General features: G+C 39.4%; 2 protein-coding genes across 2 annotated transcripts in view; both read left to right on the top strand.

Moving 5' to 3' along the window:
• LOC144033067 (C5a anaphylatoxin chemotactic receptor 1-like) overlaps positions 1-18,532 on the top strand; it is a 463,289-nt gene that overhangs the window by 308,791 nt on the left and 135,966 nt on the right. The gene's annotated exons all lie outside the window — the stretch shown is intronic.
• Positions 615-12,457, top strand: barx2 (BARX homeobox 2). Its single transcript, XM_077541533.1, has 4 exons — positions 615-867; positions 6,335-6,653; positions 9,856-9,940; positions 10,534-12,457. The coding sequence occupies exons 1-4, from the start codon at positions 681-683 to the stop codon at positions 10,840-10,842; spliced, it is 900 nt and encodes a 299-aa protein (XP_077397659.1). The 5' UTR covers positions 615-680; the 3' UTR covers positions 10,843-12,457.

Raw genomic sequence — 18,532 nt, 5'->3', positions numbered from 1 at the left:
ACCAAAGTACTGCATTTGCACAAAAATAATATTGTCATAGGTTAAGATGTTGACGTTTTCTCTGTCGAAAAACTAACAAAACTTTACAACAAAAAAATATGCTCAGCATATATAGGCCTTACTCATCGTTGTTGACAGTGCACTAACAACAGCAATTGTAAACTTTTAGTAGTGTCAATCAAAGCTCACGGCAGATTTGTATTTTTTATTTTTTTTTAAGTGTCATAATTGTGCAGTTTTGAAGTGCATGCAAAGCATTGCACAACTATTCGCACTGTTCTAAATAAACCGTAATTAAACTAAATTAAAAATGAAGTTCGAATGCTTCATTTCAATTTTACAAAATACAAATGGGGGGAAAAAAAGGAGACAATTGAAATGAATGGAGATCGTCGTCCGTATTGGTTTGAGTCGCGACAGTCCATCAGAGGAGGGCGGGAACAGATGGAGGAAGCATGAGCAAGAGACCAACTTAAAAAAAAAAAAAGAGAGAGAGACCCGCAGTGGTTTATATAGAAGTGGATGCGAGTAAGTGCGGGTCTCAGTCAGCTCATCAGTCTTCTTAACACAAAATGAGAGTAGCGGCACTAGTGGCGTAGCCAAGTGGTCTGACGTCTCCCCCCTCTCCGCTTCCAAGTCTCCTTGCACTTGTTTCGACACTTCGCACTCAGCGAGCCAACATGCACTGTCAAGCCGAGGTGAGGCTCTCCTCCCCCGGCCAGATGAAGGCTGCCAGGCGACGCTACAAGACCTTCATGATCGACGAGATCCTCTCCAAGGAGGCTTGTGATTATTTTGAGAAATTTTCCCTCTACTCAGTGTGTCCGTCGCTCATCGTCCGACCGAAGCCTCTTCACTCTTGTTCTGGTAAGAAACTTAATTCTTTTAACTCACCTGATTCATTCACGATTTGACCCATTTGCGGGTTCAGCGCGTGGGGGACTTTTACGCACGCTTTTACGCAAGACAAATTTTATATTTAGTGTATTTGTAAAGTTATCTAGACAACATTGGTGTATGCAAAATGTGGTGTTCAATGCAAATATTTGGCTGATAAAATTTGTAAAACATTTTAGATTTATTTAACATGTTTCATCACTGTGCCTATTGCTTCTATTCCTCAATTGAACCCAGTTACTATTTTATTATATTACTGTATTTCTGTTTTTCAATGTGGCCACAGAATTAACACACTGGGAGGTTATAAATCACACCACGTGTTAAGTATGAACATCCCTTGTGCTTATAGGGGAGTCTGATGTTAGTTATGTTAAAGAATGATATAGCTCAGAGTATCTGAGCTACGATTCTGATACAGTTTTTAAAAATAACATTTTGTGTTTAGATTAAGCCTCAAACAGATATAATATAGGCTACGTTAATTAAAACTGCAACTTAACATTGTTTTAATATCTCTAAACTCTCAAAAATAGTTACAAAAAGGCAATACAAAATGAAATGATCATAAAATTGTATTCATAATATATAGATGTGTCAAGAACAACTAATTAACTGTGAGCATTCTAAATAGCTTCCATGCAGTCAAAAGGCTACTGCCTGCTCCACTAACCATTAAAGATAATTGCTCTAAAGTCTGCAATAATAACCAGTGCAACTTGATGATGACAGTGCTGGTGGTGATGGGTGGTGGGGGGGGGATACAAAAATAGGAAGAGTGATCCCCTCATCCCTGTGATATGGTGTATGCGGGAGGGCATTATGGCTGGCACCACGAAGCTCCGATGGATAGAGTAACCTGCTTCGGGGCACTGGAACACGGTGCCCACTTATTTGGGGCTGCGGGGGTGTGAGACACATTATATTCTCCAACATCTATTGCCTTTAGTGCTTGATATAGAAGCTGTCAGGTTGATGTGGGCCTCAAGCAGTGAAAAAAGTTTGCACTGAATTTGAGGACTTGACGGATGTCATGACCGGCTACTGCCAGCAGATGGCGGTAAAGGACATAACTGTCAAAAGAACCCCACAGTATGATCTGATAACCAATTGTTGCTTCTGGGTTGCTTATCAGCTTCTCGATACTTTCTTAATTTTAACATAACTTGGATCACGCAATTCATTCTGAAAAACAAACAACATAATGGCAGCATGCAATATTTTATATGGGAGATATGGGCCAGCAAGGCTTTTAGCTGAACATCCACTGTGACCTAATCTCACTTGACAACATGATGAAATATCCCATCAAAACAAGAAAAGGGTGTTTGTGCATGCGTTCGTGAGTGTGTGCCGGCTCAAAGGGAAATCCAAGCCAGCAAAAGAGTTTTCATCCCATCTTAAACCCTAAATCTGTGTCAGACAATAAAGCCTCCCATTAAGCATAATGCTTCCCTGTTAGGCTTGATTACACCCATGTCAACACATACAGACAGGTATGCACACACACAGGGCGCACACACTTTTCAGTTAAGATTAACTTTGATCAGCAAACCATTTCCACACAACCAACTACAGTAAATAACTCAAGAGCTATCCATTCATCTGAGATGCAACGTTCTGGTTTTGTTCTCACGTTGATTTGGGCTTGTCAAATAAAACATGAATTCCACCATCATTCTGAAACTGAATAATAATAAACAAATTCATCAATTAAAAGACACATACTTGAAACAAAGTATAACTTCTGTGGACTATCATATTCACTTTTTAATGTCACATTTGTTTTTTTGCATTTTATATATCATGACTTCTCTCATCCACAAAATATTTCAGAAAATACTTGAATTCAAGCTGAAAATCGCACATAGTATTTCCACAAACATGTAAATTAATACATGACCTAATAATGACATTTGTTGATCAGGTCATGTTATAGCATATACTTTGTATAATATGCCAAAAATAAATACAAAAATTAATCTAATGAGTGGGCTTCTTGATGGTATACTGTGTACAGATTAAATAAATATATAAAATAAATAAAAACACATAAGCCTGTTCTAACAAGGTCCAAAATTTGGACATGCAGTACATGTTTTTATTACCTATTACATTTTTTTATTGCTCCCTTCCAAAATAAATAAACAAAAAAATAAATGTAATAACAAATAAACAAAAAACACATAAAAAATAAATACAAAATGTATTTTCTTCATTTTCCAGATAAAAAGATTTTCTTTTAATTGTTTTTAAAAAGTTTTTTTTTATAGAAATCATTAATTTTTCAAATCATTTATTTGAACATGGTTTGATTAAATACTACTTCTTAGATTTGTTTTGTTTACCGGATAAAACTAAAAACTGTATAGGTTGCATGATGCAACCTCACAAGCATTTTTTTTTTTTTTTAGGGGGGGGGGGGCAGCCTAGCATGCATACACTCACCATTCAAGTTGTACTGCTGGAAAACAGTCAAGTTCAAATGTAATACAGCGCTTTTTGTATGCTTCCTTTCTAAATTCTAGTGAGAACAGTCAGTTAAACAAGTATGTACATGTCCAATGGAGGAAATGTTGTTGATAGTATCTGTAATAAAAAGGAAATTGAACGTCTTGATCTATTCTTAGCCGTAATGGTTACCATAAGCATTTCTTACATAGCGACCTTGATTATCAAGCGTATCTGTTGCGCTAGTGCTCTTTGCAGTTCCTTAAACAGTTTATTTGTAGCCTATTGACAGGACGTGGCGCTTGTCAACAGCGTGTCAGATGCGAGCTCATGCTGTCAGTGGAAAGTCACCAGTGACGCGAACGTTCTCCTCTTTTGCGCCTTCTTTGTGCGCCTCTCACTCAAACGTCAAGCTCTTTGCTGACAAGATGTCTTCTCTTTGTCCGAGAATCAAACCCCCCCGTGCCATGATTCAGTAATACAACTCATGCACCAATTGATATTGCGACTGCCAGCGGAGGTGATTTATAGTGAGAAACACATTGTGATCAAATGTAAGTAGTACTGGTGCACACAAATACACACAAAAAAAGATCTTGTCTAGGCCTGTTGTAACGGCAGCAATCTCATGTTGGAGGATTAGTATGACCTCAGCACCTTCACATGATGTCATCATTAGCCGCAGGTACTGTCTCTTTGTGCTTATATGCGCCTGTATTTATATGTGTGTAGAGAGCAAGCAGGTGTGCACTTATAGTGTATGTGTTTATATGGAGAATGCATGAACTCCATGACAGCTTCCATTATCATGTATGCTCTCCGTTTATCTGTGCAGGAGTATGTAAGCATCTTTACTACAGCTCAAGACAAGGCATGCTCATTCTTCCTCTAAGTGCCCCCATTTGTCATCTGATTTTTTTTCACTTACAAGCGGAACACGGAAACATAAAAAGTCAGATTCGATGTCACGTTGGTGGATAAGTGGGGGATTTACGTTCACCTGCCACAACATTACATACAACTGTGTATATGTGAGAATATAATCCAACCGTTCATTCATACTCTTGGGCTTGTCATCGCTAAGGGCGAGCTGGAGTCTATACCAGCTGATTTGGGGCGAGAGAGTGGGGAACAGACAAACTAACATGGCAGCAGTTGGGGGCCATGCAAATTCCACATTGATTCAAACTAGAGTCCGAGCAACTATGGGATGATTATTTTTACTTTTATGTACTCGAACCATTTATAGCAGTTGACAACAAATAATGCTGGTTTCATTATTTACTGTATTTGGGGCTGGACTGGCATACAAAATGGGCCCTGGCATTTTGATTATTAGCCCACCTGCTTGTATAATGAATGTGTCGGGCAAGCAAGCAAACAATGACTTCTCAGCCATGTTGTTTACTTGCTGTGATGTGAAAATAATAATTTACTTTTCTGATGAAATTTGTGTTCATGACATGATTTCTAACCACCCCTGGCTACCACGCCGTAGCTCTGCCACTGATTGGTTCAATTTGTTGTCTAAATGCTGCATTCGAGGATGGTTGGAAGTGGGATTTATCCCAGCTGGTTTTTCTCAGTTCTGACCTGAAAGCGTTTGAGGCGAAAGTAAACAACCAAAATAGTGGATAGTGACAAATTGTTTTTTTATTTTGGACCTCAAAACTAATTTTGACCTCCAGCAAACTTGCCTTCTCAAAATTTTGCTTCATTTATTGTTTTTATCTTATTTCAATCAATCAATCAATCAATCAATCAATCAATCAAACTTTATTTATATAGCACCTTTCATACATTCAAATGCAACTCAAAGTGCTGAACAATTAAAATATCCAGAAGACTACTGTGCATCTGTTCCTTATGCCTGTATCCAGTCCAGCCCTGACTGTGTTATACAAAATTCTATACCATAACCCTCTATCGCTAGATACTGAATATATAATGAAATTTGTTGATAAGGTCATGTTACAGACTTGTCATTCAAAACAAAGCAAATGTTAATTTTTACAAGCAATGCTCAGGTGGGCAATTCAAGGAATTGACCGAATTGTCATTATTGTACACACACCTAAAGTCATCATTTGTTAAAAAAAAAAACAACTAAAAACACAATACAACTTATGCTTAAAGGTGTTACATATGACACACGCATAACGTAGATTAATGTCCTCATTAATTAAGTGCACAATGCATTCTGGGAAGCGAAAATATTTTTTTTCTCATTCAGTGCCATTGACGGCTATAGACGTCAGAAATCTATTTTAACCGAGCTGGCAGTGAATGAGTTAAACAATATATTCAGTTGGTACTCTCAGAATATAATAATCTGATGTCGAAATGCTCCCCTGAGCTGTCAGTATTGCCGTCAACAAAGTTTTTCATTTTGCTTGTAGGATGACTGTTATTGCGTTGTTTGTGTGTGACATTGACTTTCATTGACCCGCCACATCCATTCAGCTAAACCTTTCGCTCGCCCCTTTCGCTTCCCTCCCATCGGCTCCAGACAAGTGTTACTTTTTATTGATTCTGGCGTCTCGCTGCTTTGTGTGCTCTGATGGAGGGCAAGTTTGACTGTGTGCACATGCATGACTGCATACAAGAGTGAGAGATAAAAAAAAATAATAATAATTGAGTTGATTGCATCGGACAGTGTTTGAGGTTTTCTTACACCCCATTCAGTGTATGTGTACATCATCCTGTCACCTGTTCGGATTTAACGTCCTCTACAAAATAATCATTCATGTGAAGGGTCGAGGGGAGTGGTGTAAAACACAAGACTGCGTCATCGGGGTCAGCGGCCTTTACAAGAGTGAGGTCAAGAGTAAAACACTTTTCATAGTAAACGCCGGGCAATTAATAATTGAGCAATTGCACACGGTCGATAATAGGATAAGAGCTTCCTTAAAACTTACAGTGACCCTGCTCTCATCTGTTGCTCGAGTGTTTATTGCGTTGACTTACATACTGTGTGATGTCTCAGGCTCCTCTTCACTACGTGCCTACCCACTCCTATCGGTCATCACGCGGCAGCCTCCCAACCACCCAGGCCACCTCCCACACACGCCTCCATCCCCGGGTGGAGTGCCAACCCACCTCCCGCTGCTGTCGCCGCAGCACGGCCGAGGCTCCGAGCCGTCGCCCAGCCAAACGCCCCTCAGCATCAGCAGCGACTCCGACACAGAGCGCGGCACCCCCCGCCTGAAGAAGCCCCGTCGCAGCCGCACCATCTTCACGGAGCTGCAGCTGATGGGCCTGGAAAAGAAGTTCCAGAAGCAGAAGTACCTGTCCACACCTGACAGGTCGGTGTCGTTAATAATAAGAAGAGCCTGTTTTCACTCTCTCACTCCAAAAAAAAGGCAAACTGGGCTTGCTTTTGCTTGTTGTTTTTTTTTTTTGCCACTCCTAGATGAATTTTATAACTCACACATAAAGCAAATGTGGATTAAAAATTGTATATTTAAACAACAAAATGTTTAACCAAACCACATAATTCGTCTAGCAAAAATGTGCTACCTTACAATGCTAATATATGGTACGACACGAAAACCTACAAGACAGGGTTAACATGGATGACAAAATAAATAAAAATAAATAAATAAATAAATACATAAATTAATAAATAAATTTGTCAAATTTACAGACAACAATCCAGTAGCTGGGTTTCCAGAATATTTCTGTTAAAAAAAGAAAAAAAAGAAAAAAGAAAAAAAAGGTAAACATTAGGGCTGTGTTTGAAAAAAATCGAGTAATCGATATTGAATCGATTTTCCTTCTCGAACCTGATGTCGATCCCCATGCCTGATTGTTGGCATGGAGACAAGTCCCAAAAACATTTTTCAATTAGGGTGCGCCTACCACGCGACTGCCACCTAGCTCGTGCGTACAAGCCTCACATACAAATTGAATGGGCTGGCTGGTATGTGTTTACACCCTGGATTGGTCGCAAATCAATTCCATGCCACCTGCTATGAAGTCAAACTGGTGAAACATTACACCATCAGTGTAATATGGTTTCTTTTTAAATAAAGCTAGCTACATCATAGACTGATGGTGCCAATAAAAACTGAGTTGTAGTATCTACGCAAAGGTTGACCTGTTAATTGTACATGTACAGATGTAGCTAATATTTTACACACAAAACTAAAATAAATAAATAAATAAATTGGTCTTCAACCTGTTGCAAGAGCATTTCTACTGGTGTATAAGCATCACTCAAGTGTGGCATTTTGATAACCTGCATACCTGGCATAGAGTACATATCCAAAGTACAACACGTACACGTACACGTACACACAACTTCACAAAGCCACAAACGCAATTATCAAGCGGTGGTTAAGCTAACGTCGTGATTTTTTATTTGTCCCGTGGGGAGCGTCTCGTGTAATGTGAATTTTGGCCAAGCCGGTGTATTACCTCACCATTCTAGTTCAGACAAGAGTAATGTTTTCACCCTCGAGCTCTTTAATGGTAAAATAAAGAAGGGGAGGGGGGAGGGGGAGGGGTAAAAAAGAAACACAGCCGCATTCATGAAAAAAGGGGATGGCGGCCAACGCAAGCAAATGTATTAAAGTGAATTACGACAAATCTTTCAAACACGTGCAGGTGTACATAATAGACACTTTGCTTCATACAATAAAATGACGTAAACTACAGCATTTTTTTTTTTTTTTATCTGTAGCTCCGCGCTGTTTGTAGCATAGTGCATGGTCCTTGATGTAAAGTTGGGCAATATATATGGGCAATACATATTACATTCCTGCGTTCATGCATGCTTGAACATTAATTATGACAAATGCGTAAATCTATCAAAGGTGGATATAATCTAAACTGGGGGAAAATCCCTTAATGTAATATTAAATATCTCATTTTAACTTGGCCAGAGGTGTTGGAAAAGTCACCCTGTCTCCTCTTAGCTCACATCGCCAACAGCAAAACAGCTCAGTGAGCAAAACCCCGTTTATGTACGCGTGGCTGGACCACAATTTGGTCTTGACAATAATATTGCATTCCAGCATTGATATGAAGATTAAATAAGAACATATTAACACATTACAATCCCCATGAAGGCTTCAACATACCAAAACATTACAACAATTAATTGTATACTTAATCTTTCTTTTGACTGCATAAAAGTAGACAAAGCCATATTGTACTGAGCAACCAGGACAAAAATGAGCAAACTGCAGTCCATTGTTGCAAATCATATTTCAATGCGATCTCAATGGTCATCATTGTTTTCTCTTCTTTGACCTACAACTCAAAAAGCTGAAGACGGAGCAAAACCTGCTTGTGAATTAGATCCTTCAACCCTCACACAATTTGCATGACGAGAAACTCTACATGGCGTTAACTACAGTGATGAAATGTCACATTTAAAATAAGAATTATTTTCTGTATCAATATTACTATTTGTGACACTGTTTGAAATGTCACTTTTGTTTGAACAGCTACATTGTATCTTAAAACGGACATTTTGTCTTTCAACAATAATGATTTTGTGCAATCACTGTGGTGTCATCATCATTAGCATCATGGCAACAGCAATAATTATATTTGGTTACACCCAAGACTAAGCGGTTAGTCACAGCCCCAAAGGAAGTAGTTAGTAAATAAATGCACTCAATTGTTTCCGTAAAACAAAGAGCCTTTATCAAGTGAAGTGTTTCGTCTGACAGACACTTTTTTTTTTTTTTTTGTGTCTCAACTTGGACACAGAATAAAAATACCACACACACACATTTTTCAGATGTCCTGCTTCTAAAAGACTTTGAGAAGAGTAGACCAAAAGGAAATCTCATTTTCAGATAAGGATCAGATTACATGCCAGTCAGTAGCCTTGTTAGTCATGGACCAAGCACATGTGGTGGATGCATTCACTATTTCTCCAAGCAGCCACTTGTTCCATGACTGATATTGGTCCAGATGTTTCAAACACTGCAGATGTGAAAAGCTTCCAACTTGCCAACTTTGATGCAAGATTCAAAGACAGCGCTCCCCCTATTTTCGTAAGACAGGAGCATCTGCGCTCAGCGTATAAACTGGCACGTCTTCATTTGCGCGCCAGGGCAAGTTCAGTTTGCTGTGTTTGGGAATTTGGCAGAGCACGCTTGCGTCTTGCTGGGCGTTACGGAGGACCAAGGGGATTTTTTACTTATTACACACCTCTGGCGCAATTTGGTGACAGAAATAGACTAGATTTTAGACCAGGTGAAACCAGGTCTAACTTGTGACGCAGGTGGCATAACACGATTTTGATGCTTTGACCGAAGCAAAGGCAGACATATTCTGCTTTCAGCTGATGTGTGCAGTGACGAGTGCACTATTGGGTTGAGCAATAAAGTCAATAAATTCACATCATTAAGTACGCAAATGAACTTCAATACAAACCTGGAAAAAAAGACTCTTGTTGAGTGCCTCTATTGACAGTGCCATTAAAAACAGAGCATTACTGTTACTTGTATTTTTTAAGGCAGCAACTGTGATCACTTGATTTTCTTCCAGGTTAGATTTGGCACAGTCCCTTGGCCTCACACAGCTTCAGGTGAAGACATGGTACCAAAACAGGCGCATGAAGTGGAAGAAGATGGTGAGTGATACTGTACATATACATATACATTTACATATACACATATAAAATATCAATTTACGGTCATTGTCATATATTTATATTTCTTTGAAATACAAAATGCATAAAAAAAAGCAAAATATGTATACATTATTAAACTTGCTAAAATTATTATAAAATTATGACTAAACAGTTAAATAATAACGTAAGTTCAATATTAAAAAGAATACAGGTGCTATTCAACCTGTATTGTAATGTAAGACATATTTTTCTGTAAAATCTGGTCAGCTTCCAAACTGTACAAGCTTTATGCCATTCAAGTTCACAGGTTCCATATTTTTTGCGTGTTAAGATGACAGTTTGAAATAATTACGACACAACTGTGGGGGCAGGGTCGAAGGAGTACGCGACAGTAACGACAAAAGTGAGCAAACACTTTGCCAAAGAGGGTCGGGTCAACAAGTGAGATTGTTGACTCCGAAGATAAATGGGTGCAAAAGGGATATCCAGCAGTCATATGTCTTCCCTAAATGACTGTATAGCATTCACCGCCTTTGACTACTGAGGCCATTCATTACAACAACAGCCCACAGAGATAATGTGTATATTTGTAGGTGCTCAAAGGAGGTCAGGAGGCACCAACCAAGCCTAAGGGCAGACCCAAGAAGAACTCAATTCCCACTACTGAGGAAATAGAAGCTGAGGAGCAGCGGCTGAAGCAGGAGGAAGAGGAGCAGCTGAGAAAGACAGAGACAAACGCCAAGCCGGCTCACGGAGAAGAAACGGCGCCTCAGCTGGATCCTGAAGTTTTAAGATCTGCGCCGACTGACGACCCAAAATGTGAGAATGCGGCGAGGCCGACGGAGGACGCCGAGCGGGCGATGCCTCTCTTAGTACCGTCAGAGACTCATGCCGAGAGCTAAGCTACAAGAACACAACCAAAGACTGATCCCCTGCTCCAAAGCCTGCAAACAAATAGTGCCTCAGGATCACTGTAGACGTACATGTTGTGCTATCAGAGGAATTGTCAGTGGTAAAAACACATTTTTGTTTTCTCCCAGTTCATGAAAGATATTAAATTCCCTTTATGAAAACAAAGGACACATTTTATTCCTTTGAATTTGATCTAATTCTGTTTCTTGTCTTTGCATTTAGTACCTCTGTCATAGCATCTCAGAGAAGTCAAAGAAACAACAAATCCTGTGGAACAAAGCCTTTGGTTGTGCACTTATCTGATGTTAGAATATATGCTATTAAAAATCTATTTCAAATTGGGAGATTAAACAGTGACAGTATTTCCCTTCAGTTCATGGAACTCAGGAAACATGGGAGTAAAAACAAAAGTGTAATTCTGTATTATTGCTGAGTGTAAATACCGTACCTTCCTGCAGTTTCAATACTTTTGAGGAAAATTGCTGTGGAGGGTTGACCAAATTCAAAAACTAACCCAAAACCTTGTGAGTTATGCTTTGAGACAGAGTCTGCTCTGTCTAAATTGACATTTGGGTTGAAATCAGAAGGTTTGTCACGAGTGAAGATGATCATCAATGTCTTTACCAATAACAATTGTAAGAAAATGAATGCAAATGCAGTGTGGTCCAATCTCAAGTAGACCTTAAATAGTCACAACCTTGTGATATTTATAACAAAATGAAATTATTTATGTCACCGTTATCGATCTGCCAAGCTGCCTCACATGATGTATATGCCAAAAAGTTAGGATTTGCCTTACTGTGCTGTAACTACAGTATGTTGCATTATTTCACTGCCAAAAAAAAATCATAACAAATGCTCCAGTGCCTTGTGGTTTTAGAGGGAAGCAAATATATTTTAAAGTTACTTTTTAACTTGTCATTTAAGTTCTCCTTGGAAGCTTTTCAGTACATATTTGTGAAACATTAGACCTGCAGATACTGTAGAAATGTGTAAATTATAAGATATATGGTCCTTTTGATATCTATATATATACAACCGTATTTTTAACTGCTGTTTGAAATTTGGATGATTAAAATAGTTTGTATGTCTAATGTTGCAGCCGTCCAGGATCTTTTGCTTCTCTTGCGGTGTCAGGACGGCTCCTCTTTCTGCCTCAAAAGCCATTAGGAACTTTTAAGCTGTCAGAGATTCTCCAAAGAAATAAATCACAGCCTCTTTGCCAAAGATTCACAGCAACATTTAAAGTGTCAGACATTTTCAGCCTGCAGGCTTTTGCTGTCTTTTTTTACTGCCTGTGACGGACTTGGCTTCAAAAGCCTTTTTCCGCCTTTTCCGCAGCTTGAACATGAATCCAACACATGTATTTGCGATTGCTTCATATGAAAGATGCAATATTTTTTTCTGATGTAAATAATGCTTGTTGGCTGAGCTTCTTTTCATTTTTTTCCAGGTATGTGTGTTTATATATTTAAATGCCCGTAATGGATGCCCATTCAAATTCCCATGGTATTATTGTGGCTGCTTTGAGTTTTCATAGATTGAATTCTGTTTTTACATTCAAACCTTCTCATAAATCCTATTAAAGCAACACAAATGAATGAATTGTTTGTTTGTTTGTTTGTTTGTTTATTCTTGTTCCAAATCCCTTTTTGCTTCATATGGTAACCCGACATACATTTACAAACATTTTAGCACATCAAATAAAATGTTGGAGGGCTGAACTGGGGTTACACAGATTTCTGTGGTACCTATAGGCCCCTACACTCAGTGTAGCGCCATCCCTGGCTGACATTTGGCCTACGTGTCATTCAATCGCAACCCCCTACAGCAGTCAAGTATAAATTACAATGAAGTCATAAATAACAGTTGTCAGACAAGCAGGACAACATGTCAGCTATGGCATGAATATTAATCAAATACTGTATGTCTCGCCATTTCAAATGGTTTACCAACTCCTCAAAGACTGCGGAAGCCATTAATTTCTGTTAATGTGTTATTGAGATTGGAAGCTAACGTCCAAAATATATATAATTAACCTTAAGATGAACAATAAGGCTTCTTAAAAAACATGTAAGAAATGAAGTCAAATAGCAGCCATCCACATAACCATTCGCTTCTCCTCACTGCCTATAGCAGATGTGCAAAGTAAGAAATGACAAACGTGTTCTGTAAGTACCTTGATGCAGTAGCCATCACTTGTTGCACCAGAATGCGTTATGAGAGTGTTTTACGTTGTTGCTGGACAGGCAGCTTATTGGTAGACACAAAGGGATGGAGCAACGAGAGCAAAGCCACCAACACAAAAACACAAGTTTATGCCATTTATGAGCCTGTGCTCTGCGTTCTTCATATTGACCGTCATTCAATTGCTGTCAGCTACTTCCACTACCAGAAATAGTGCCAGAAATAGGAGTCATGTTTTGTTATTTAATTTATTTTCATGTATATCAAAAAGAAAATATTTTAGCTTATATTTTTGCTGTTTGAAATAATGACATTATGTGTGTGGCCCCTTAGGATTTGTATTTGAGTACCCCGCCTGTTCAAATGTACTTGAGTACAATTTTTGGCTTCTCTAACCACCTCCACAGCACACTTGATGATCTCTCACGTCAAACTAATGTGCCACAGGATAGTGCTTGGGATTGGAAATCACATCTATATGACTATCCAAATAATTCTGGCTTCTACAGTAGTTGGAGTAAACACCAGGTCGCATCAATCTGTGCTACATAAAGCTTTTGAAGACACATTGTACTTGCCATCAATTCAAGTGACGCATTTAAGCACTCCGTGTTTTGACATTTATCATCTGGTACAACAGACAGGATGGATGGCCTGTAGTGCGCCGAAGGGCTCCACTCTGACCCCACGCAGAGCAAAGAATGCTCTAAAGTGTACTTTTAGTGTGAAACACCGGACATGGATGATTTCTAAAGCAAACAATGAGGGTTAGCATTGAGTAATGTGTGCTGCGCTTTAACGCCTTGTGTAAACACTCTTAATGTGCGTCCTATACCTGTGCATTAATCACATATTTTTTGCATGTATTGAATTTCAGATACATCAATATGTATTTTCTCTTTTCCCCTCCAATATATAGTTCATTTACCCATACCCAAATATTCTTACCGGTTTGTGTAATGACATTTCACACTCGCAACATATTTTGTACACAGATCATAGGTCAAAGTTCTTGTTATGCTTGGGAAAGTTTTTCACATCTCAATATGGACCAAAATAGTATCGGGATAAAAAAATGGGTTGGTGATATCCGCAGGGCAAATTGGGACATCTGGTCACCGTACTCTTAGGTGTACCTTGAAACAGATAACTGGCCCATCCCAACTTATGTGCCATGTGATATCATTTGGTTTATTCATGTTTTCCTTTCGGACACATTACAGCTTACATCAATCACATCACATCATTTGCAACATTGACATCCGAAAGAAGGGCTGACGGGTAGAAGCCGAAGCTTATTCGAGACCCGTCCCCATCGACCCATTACTATAACGCATCAGTCATATACATTATTTAGAATAGTCATTAATTTTTAGAGTTATCCATCCCATACTATCCCAAACACTGCTCGCTCAGTTCATCTTGAATGTCCGTGTGTAGATTGCGGCTAGTCTCAGTCATTTGCAACTGGTGAGTCCGTTCCCAGACGCCACCAGCAGGCCCACCCCGCCAGGCGAGCAGCCAAGGAAATCACAATTCTTCTCTTTCACCAGTAGCGTATTCGCTGACCTCGGATCAGCTTTCACACATGTCGTGGTTTCCAGAACAGTAGATCGGCTTGCATTCTGCCCATTGCTATTCAAGCAATTTTTGCCTCGATTCTGGTCAGCTAGCACCACTGGTTGCTAGCACGTTGTAGTTCTCCTGATGCCTCCTGTGCGCTGCCCATCCTAGCTCACCCAGCAGAGCGGCCCACGCCAGCCGCATTCCAGGAACCAGACCACCAACCACATTTTGCGTATTGACAGCAGTTTCATTTTAGCCACAATACAGCCTTATCATGTAGCCTTGACTGTTACAACAAATGTCCAAATTACGATTAGAGCCAGATTAGTTCCAATTAGAGCCAGACAATATTTAGATTCAAACGGGAACAGCAATACATGTTATCAATGCAGGTGTGTAAACAAGAGTTATCCTTGGCAAAGTCAGCAAGTAATCATATACAACTCCAGCTTTGGGTAATTAGTGATGTTGTTGTTCTGTAACATTGTAGTTAAAAATCCCAATGCAAAAATCAACAAGTAGTTAGAATCACGAGCGATTGCAGGAGCAAGTACAGATGTGTCCTTCCTCAACAGATGCGTCCTTGAAGTGATGCACAGTGATTGAGTTTTTTTTTTTTTTTTTTTTGCCACAAAAATGATGTAAATGACAATGACAATATGCTGTGCATGGAGGTTTTGAGTGATTTTAGAACAAGCTCTAATTCAGAATAGTGCAATTTCAGCGCTGTTAAACCACTTTGGGTATGACAATTGCACCAGTGTTTTTTAAACGGTTATAATATCTGTGACAACTGCAGGCGACAACTGCAAACATTTCCCTCTCATGTTTCCTAGGAAGGCAAAAGGTCTTGGCTGGCAAGGTTTCAAGGTTGTGCACTTTGCAGGTCTCTGCAGGAGGCCCTCGAGGCTAATTGTTGTACAGCAAGGTAAGAAGGATTTCCTGAAAGAGCCCTGCAGTGTCACACTGGCGGCCTAATTGGAGAACCTGTTATTTTCTCACTGTTCCAAGTTCACCTACAGGTCACCGGAGTGGAGTGGTGTCAAGCCTGAGCTCCGACCCTCCCCAAAATCCACCCACCCACTAAGACATCCATCGCGCACCTTCACGTGTCAGCTTAGTGCAGGCAATTAGTCCCGATTTGACACACTAAGTGGGCATAGCTCGCTAGTTCTTGACTGAGGAAGTTGTTTCTAAATGTTGACACTGGAAGCAACAGCAGGGCTTAACTAAGTAAATACAGGTGGATAGTTTCTATGGTGCGCACAAAGTGGCCCATTGTCTTTATTTTTAACAGTGCAGCAGTCACCAGGCTTGTCTCATGTAATGCATGTACAGGACATGTGAGTGATGTTGGCTGTTACATGTTGAGCAAGATGTGTCAGTCTGTCGTCACCAGTTTGGCTTCAGTTGGTAATAAAACATAATGTGTGGCTATGACAAGTTCATCCCAATTGACTGCGGAGTATGCTGGAGGGAATTATTAATTTAGCAACATTAAACTGTGCTTGTCCTTTGGTTAAAATAGAGGTCATAATTTTGTAGTACTGCTGGTCGTCTTAGTAAGACAGCAATTATCAACTTTTGACATTCCAGCTGTCACTAGCTCAAGGAAAGAAATTTGACCCCAAAATTACTTTTTGTATCATATTGCTTTTAGGTTTCACTCTTTCTACCTGCACTGCATTTGTTTGTATTATGATATCTTTATTATGCTCATTATGACTTGCATGTGTCTTCTCTGGGTACTCTGGCCTCCTCCTACATTCCAAAAATGTACATGTGAGATCCATTGAAAGCTCTTAATTGTATGAATGCAAGTGTGAATGATTGTTTGTTTAGACTGTGTTTGGCTGGTAACCAGTCAAGGCAGTCCTGGGTCACACCAGGGCCGTAGCCAGGAATGTTTCAGTGGGGTGGCCAGAATGACGGAACACCTGCAGTGCGGGGTGTCCATGGAGTGATTGTGCATGTGTGTGCGTCATTCTTCATTATACCATCCACAATCATGGTTTCACGTAGTCGCATTTACACATACCAGAACAAGGCCCGTCACGCTCATAATTAAGCAGGAACAGGGCAAAAATAAAATAAAATAAAATAAAATAAAATAAAATATTTTTTTCTGAACTTAATTTACAATAAAATGCCATTTTCTTTGCCATTGCTTTGCTTTTGTGTACTATCTCATAGTATACTTATGTCCAATGCTCTGATTTGCAAGCCAACAGCTAATAAAAGTAACCAATTACCATTGGCCAGTGCCATTTTCCATACTGGGATCAATGGCTCATTCATTCATATGATATCTTAGAAGTATATTATCACAATGACATATAAATCTCAATAGCTATAGTGTGAAAGTAATCATTTTGATTGATATGGACTGTAAGAATTAAAAGTCCTTTATATAAGACATTTTCTTTTAGAGTTTGCATTCACATCAATTGTACATTTATTCTTTAAATATGCAATACTTCATTGGCCACATTGTAGCTCCACCCCCTGCCTCTGCCCCAAAGTCAGCTGGGAAAGGCTTGGGCTCAACCATGAGCTTAATGAAGACGGGCGCTGAAGAAAAGGGATGGGTAGACTAATTATGATTTCAAAAGGTAAACACGTTGAGTTTAAACCCTGCTGTAAATTTTATGTTGCACACTTGAAAGAGAAGCAGATGACACACATGCAGGCACGCAAGGGGAGATGTCAGAAAGATGGGAAGCAAAAAATGTGACTGTGCCCCTAAACTCAATTTGAGGGAGCATATGTTCTTTTCTCTAGGGTACTTTGGTGGTAGTCATGATTCAGAGAGCATCTTTCAACGAGTCACAATTTCTTTTGACCCTCCGCTTTCCAAGCCCAAATCCTTGATGAGTGACTGACAATTTTGCATTATCAAAACTAAATGGAATTTTTGGTTATTGTGGGAATGTTGTGATATACTGTTTGGTGATATTGATATTTTGGCTGACAATTAAGCAATATATTTTACTTTTTTTTTTTAATTATTATTATTGTTGAGCAAATTCAGACATTCAATCGTTTATCATTTTGCTTCTTTGTCAAGAAACCTGACCCCATTCTTCTTGACTCTTAAAAAGATTAAGAAGCAAAACTGTTCTTTCTTCATTCGGGTCTTGACCCTGCAGGAAGAATGAAGTTGGCTCATATGTCATTTGGAAGGAATGTCAAAAGATTTCCTATATGGGTTGACAGCTTTTTTTTTATATTCAAGATCTACCCTATATATATATAAACATCTCTTTTGTTTTATCAGAATAAATGCAGTTCATGTGCACACGTGTATTCTTAAAGGGATCGTTCGGCTTTTTTAACATGAATCTCAATTTGATCCTCACCTCCCGTGTGTGCGATCAGCACTGACTTACCCCTGACAGCGTTCGGTGACACGCGTTCTGGTTCGGCGTTGGACGAGAGGAAAATAGTCCAGCAAGCTGGCTGGGGTCTCGGAAATAAAGCGTTTTTCTTCTAAAAACTATTTGTTTTCAAAAGCGTGATACATTTCCATCACAATACTCTTTTCTGAATAAAGTCAGACGCCATTACCGCCAGCCACTACTTTTCTGTTCGTTCGTATCACTGCGCGTCGCCCTGTAGAACGCTAACCGACGCACTGCAGCCAGCTAGCTGATACTTCCGCCGAAAAGGCAAACAACTTCAGGCGAACGATCCCTTTAACTACTTTCCCTTAATGCACACTCTACACTATGATGCACTCACTACGGCTCCATTTGCTGGCTACACCTGAATATTGCATTTTATGGGAAGTATTGACAAACATCCCAAACATTCAAGCTTAACTCAGTTAATGCAATCAATTGCATTGTTGTTATGTTGTCGCTATTTGCAGCTGTGTTTCGGCTTTTATTTTTCTTTTGGCCTTTCTTGTCATGCTTATATTTAAGT

This window comes from Festucalex cinctus, chromosome 13 (assembly GCF_051991245.1).
Source record: "Festucalex cinctus isolate MCC-2025b chromosome 13, RoL_Fcin_1.0, whole genome shotgun sequence".
Lineage (NCBI taxonomy): Eukaryota > Metazoa > Chordata > Actinopteri > Syngnathiformes > Syngnathidae > Festucalex > Festucalex cinctus.
This window is presented reverse-complemented; position numbering and strand designations above follow the sequence as displayed.

What these genes read in the sequence shown, in the direction of transcription:
- barx2 (XM_077541533.1), top strand. Translation starts at nt 681, where the DNA reads ATGCACTGTCAAGCCGAGGTGAGGCTCTCCTCCCCCGGCCAGATGAAG. An exon ending in GCCTCTTCACTCTTGTTCTG is followed by an intron (nt 868 to 6,334) that starts GTAAGAAACTTA and finishes GTGATGTCTCAG; the next exon opens with GCTCCTCTTCACTACGTGCC. An exon ending in GCATGAAGTGGAAGAAGATG is followed by an intron (nt 9,941 to 10,533) that starts GTGAGTGATACT and finishes GTATATTTGTAG; the next exon opens with GTGCTCAAAGGAGGTCAGGA.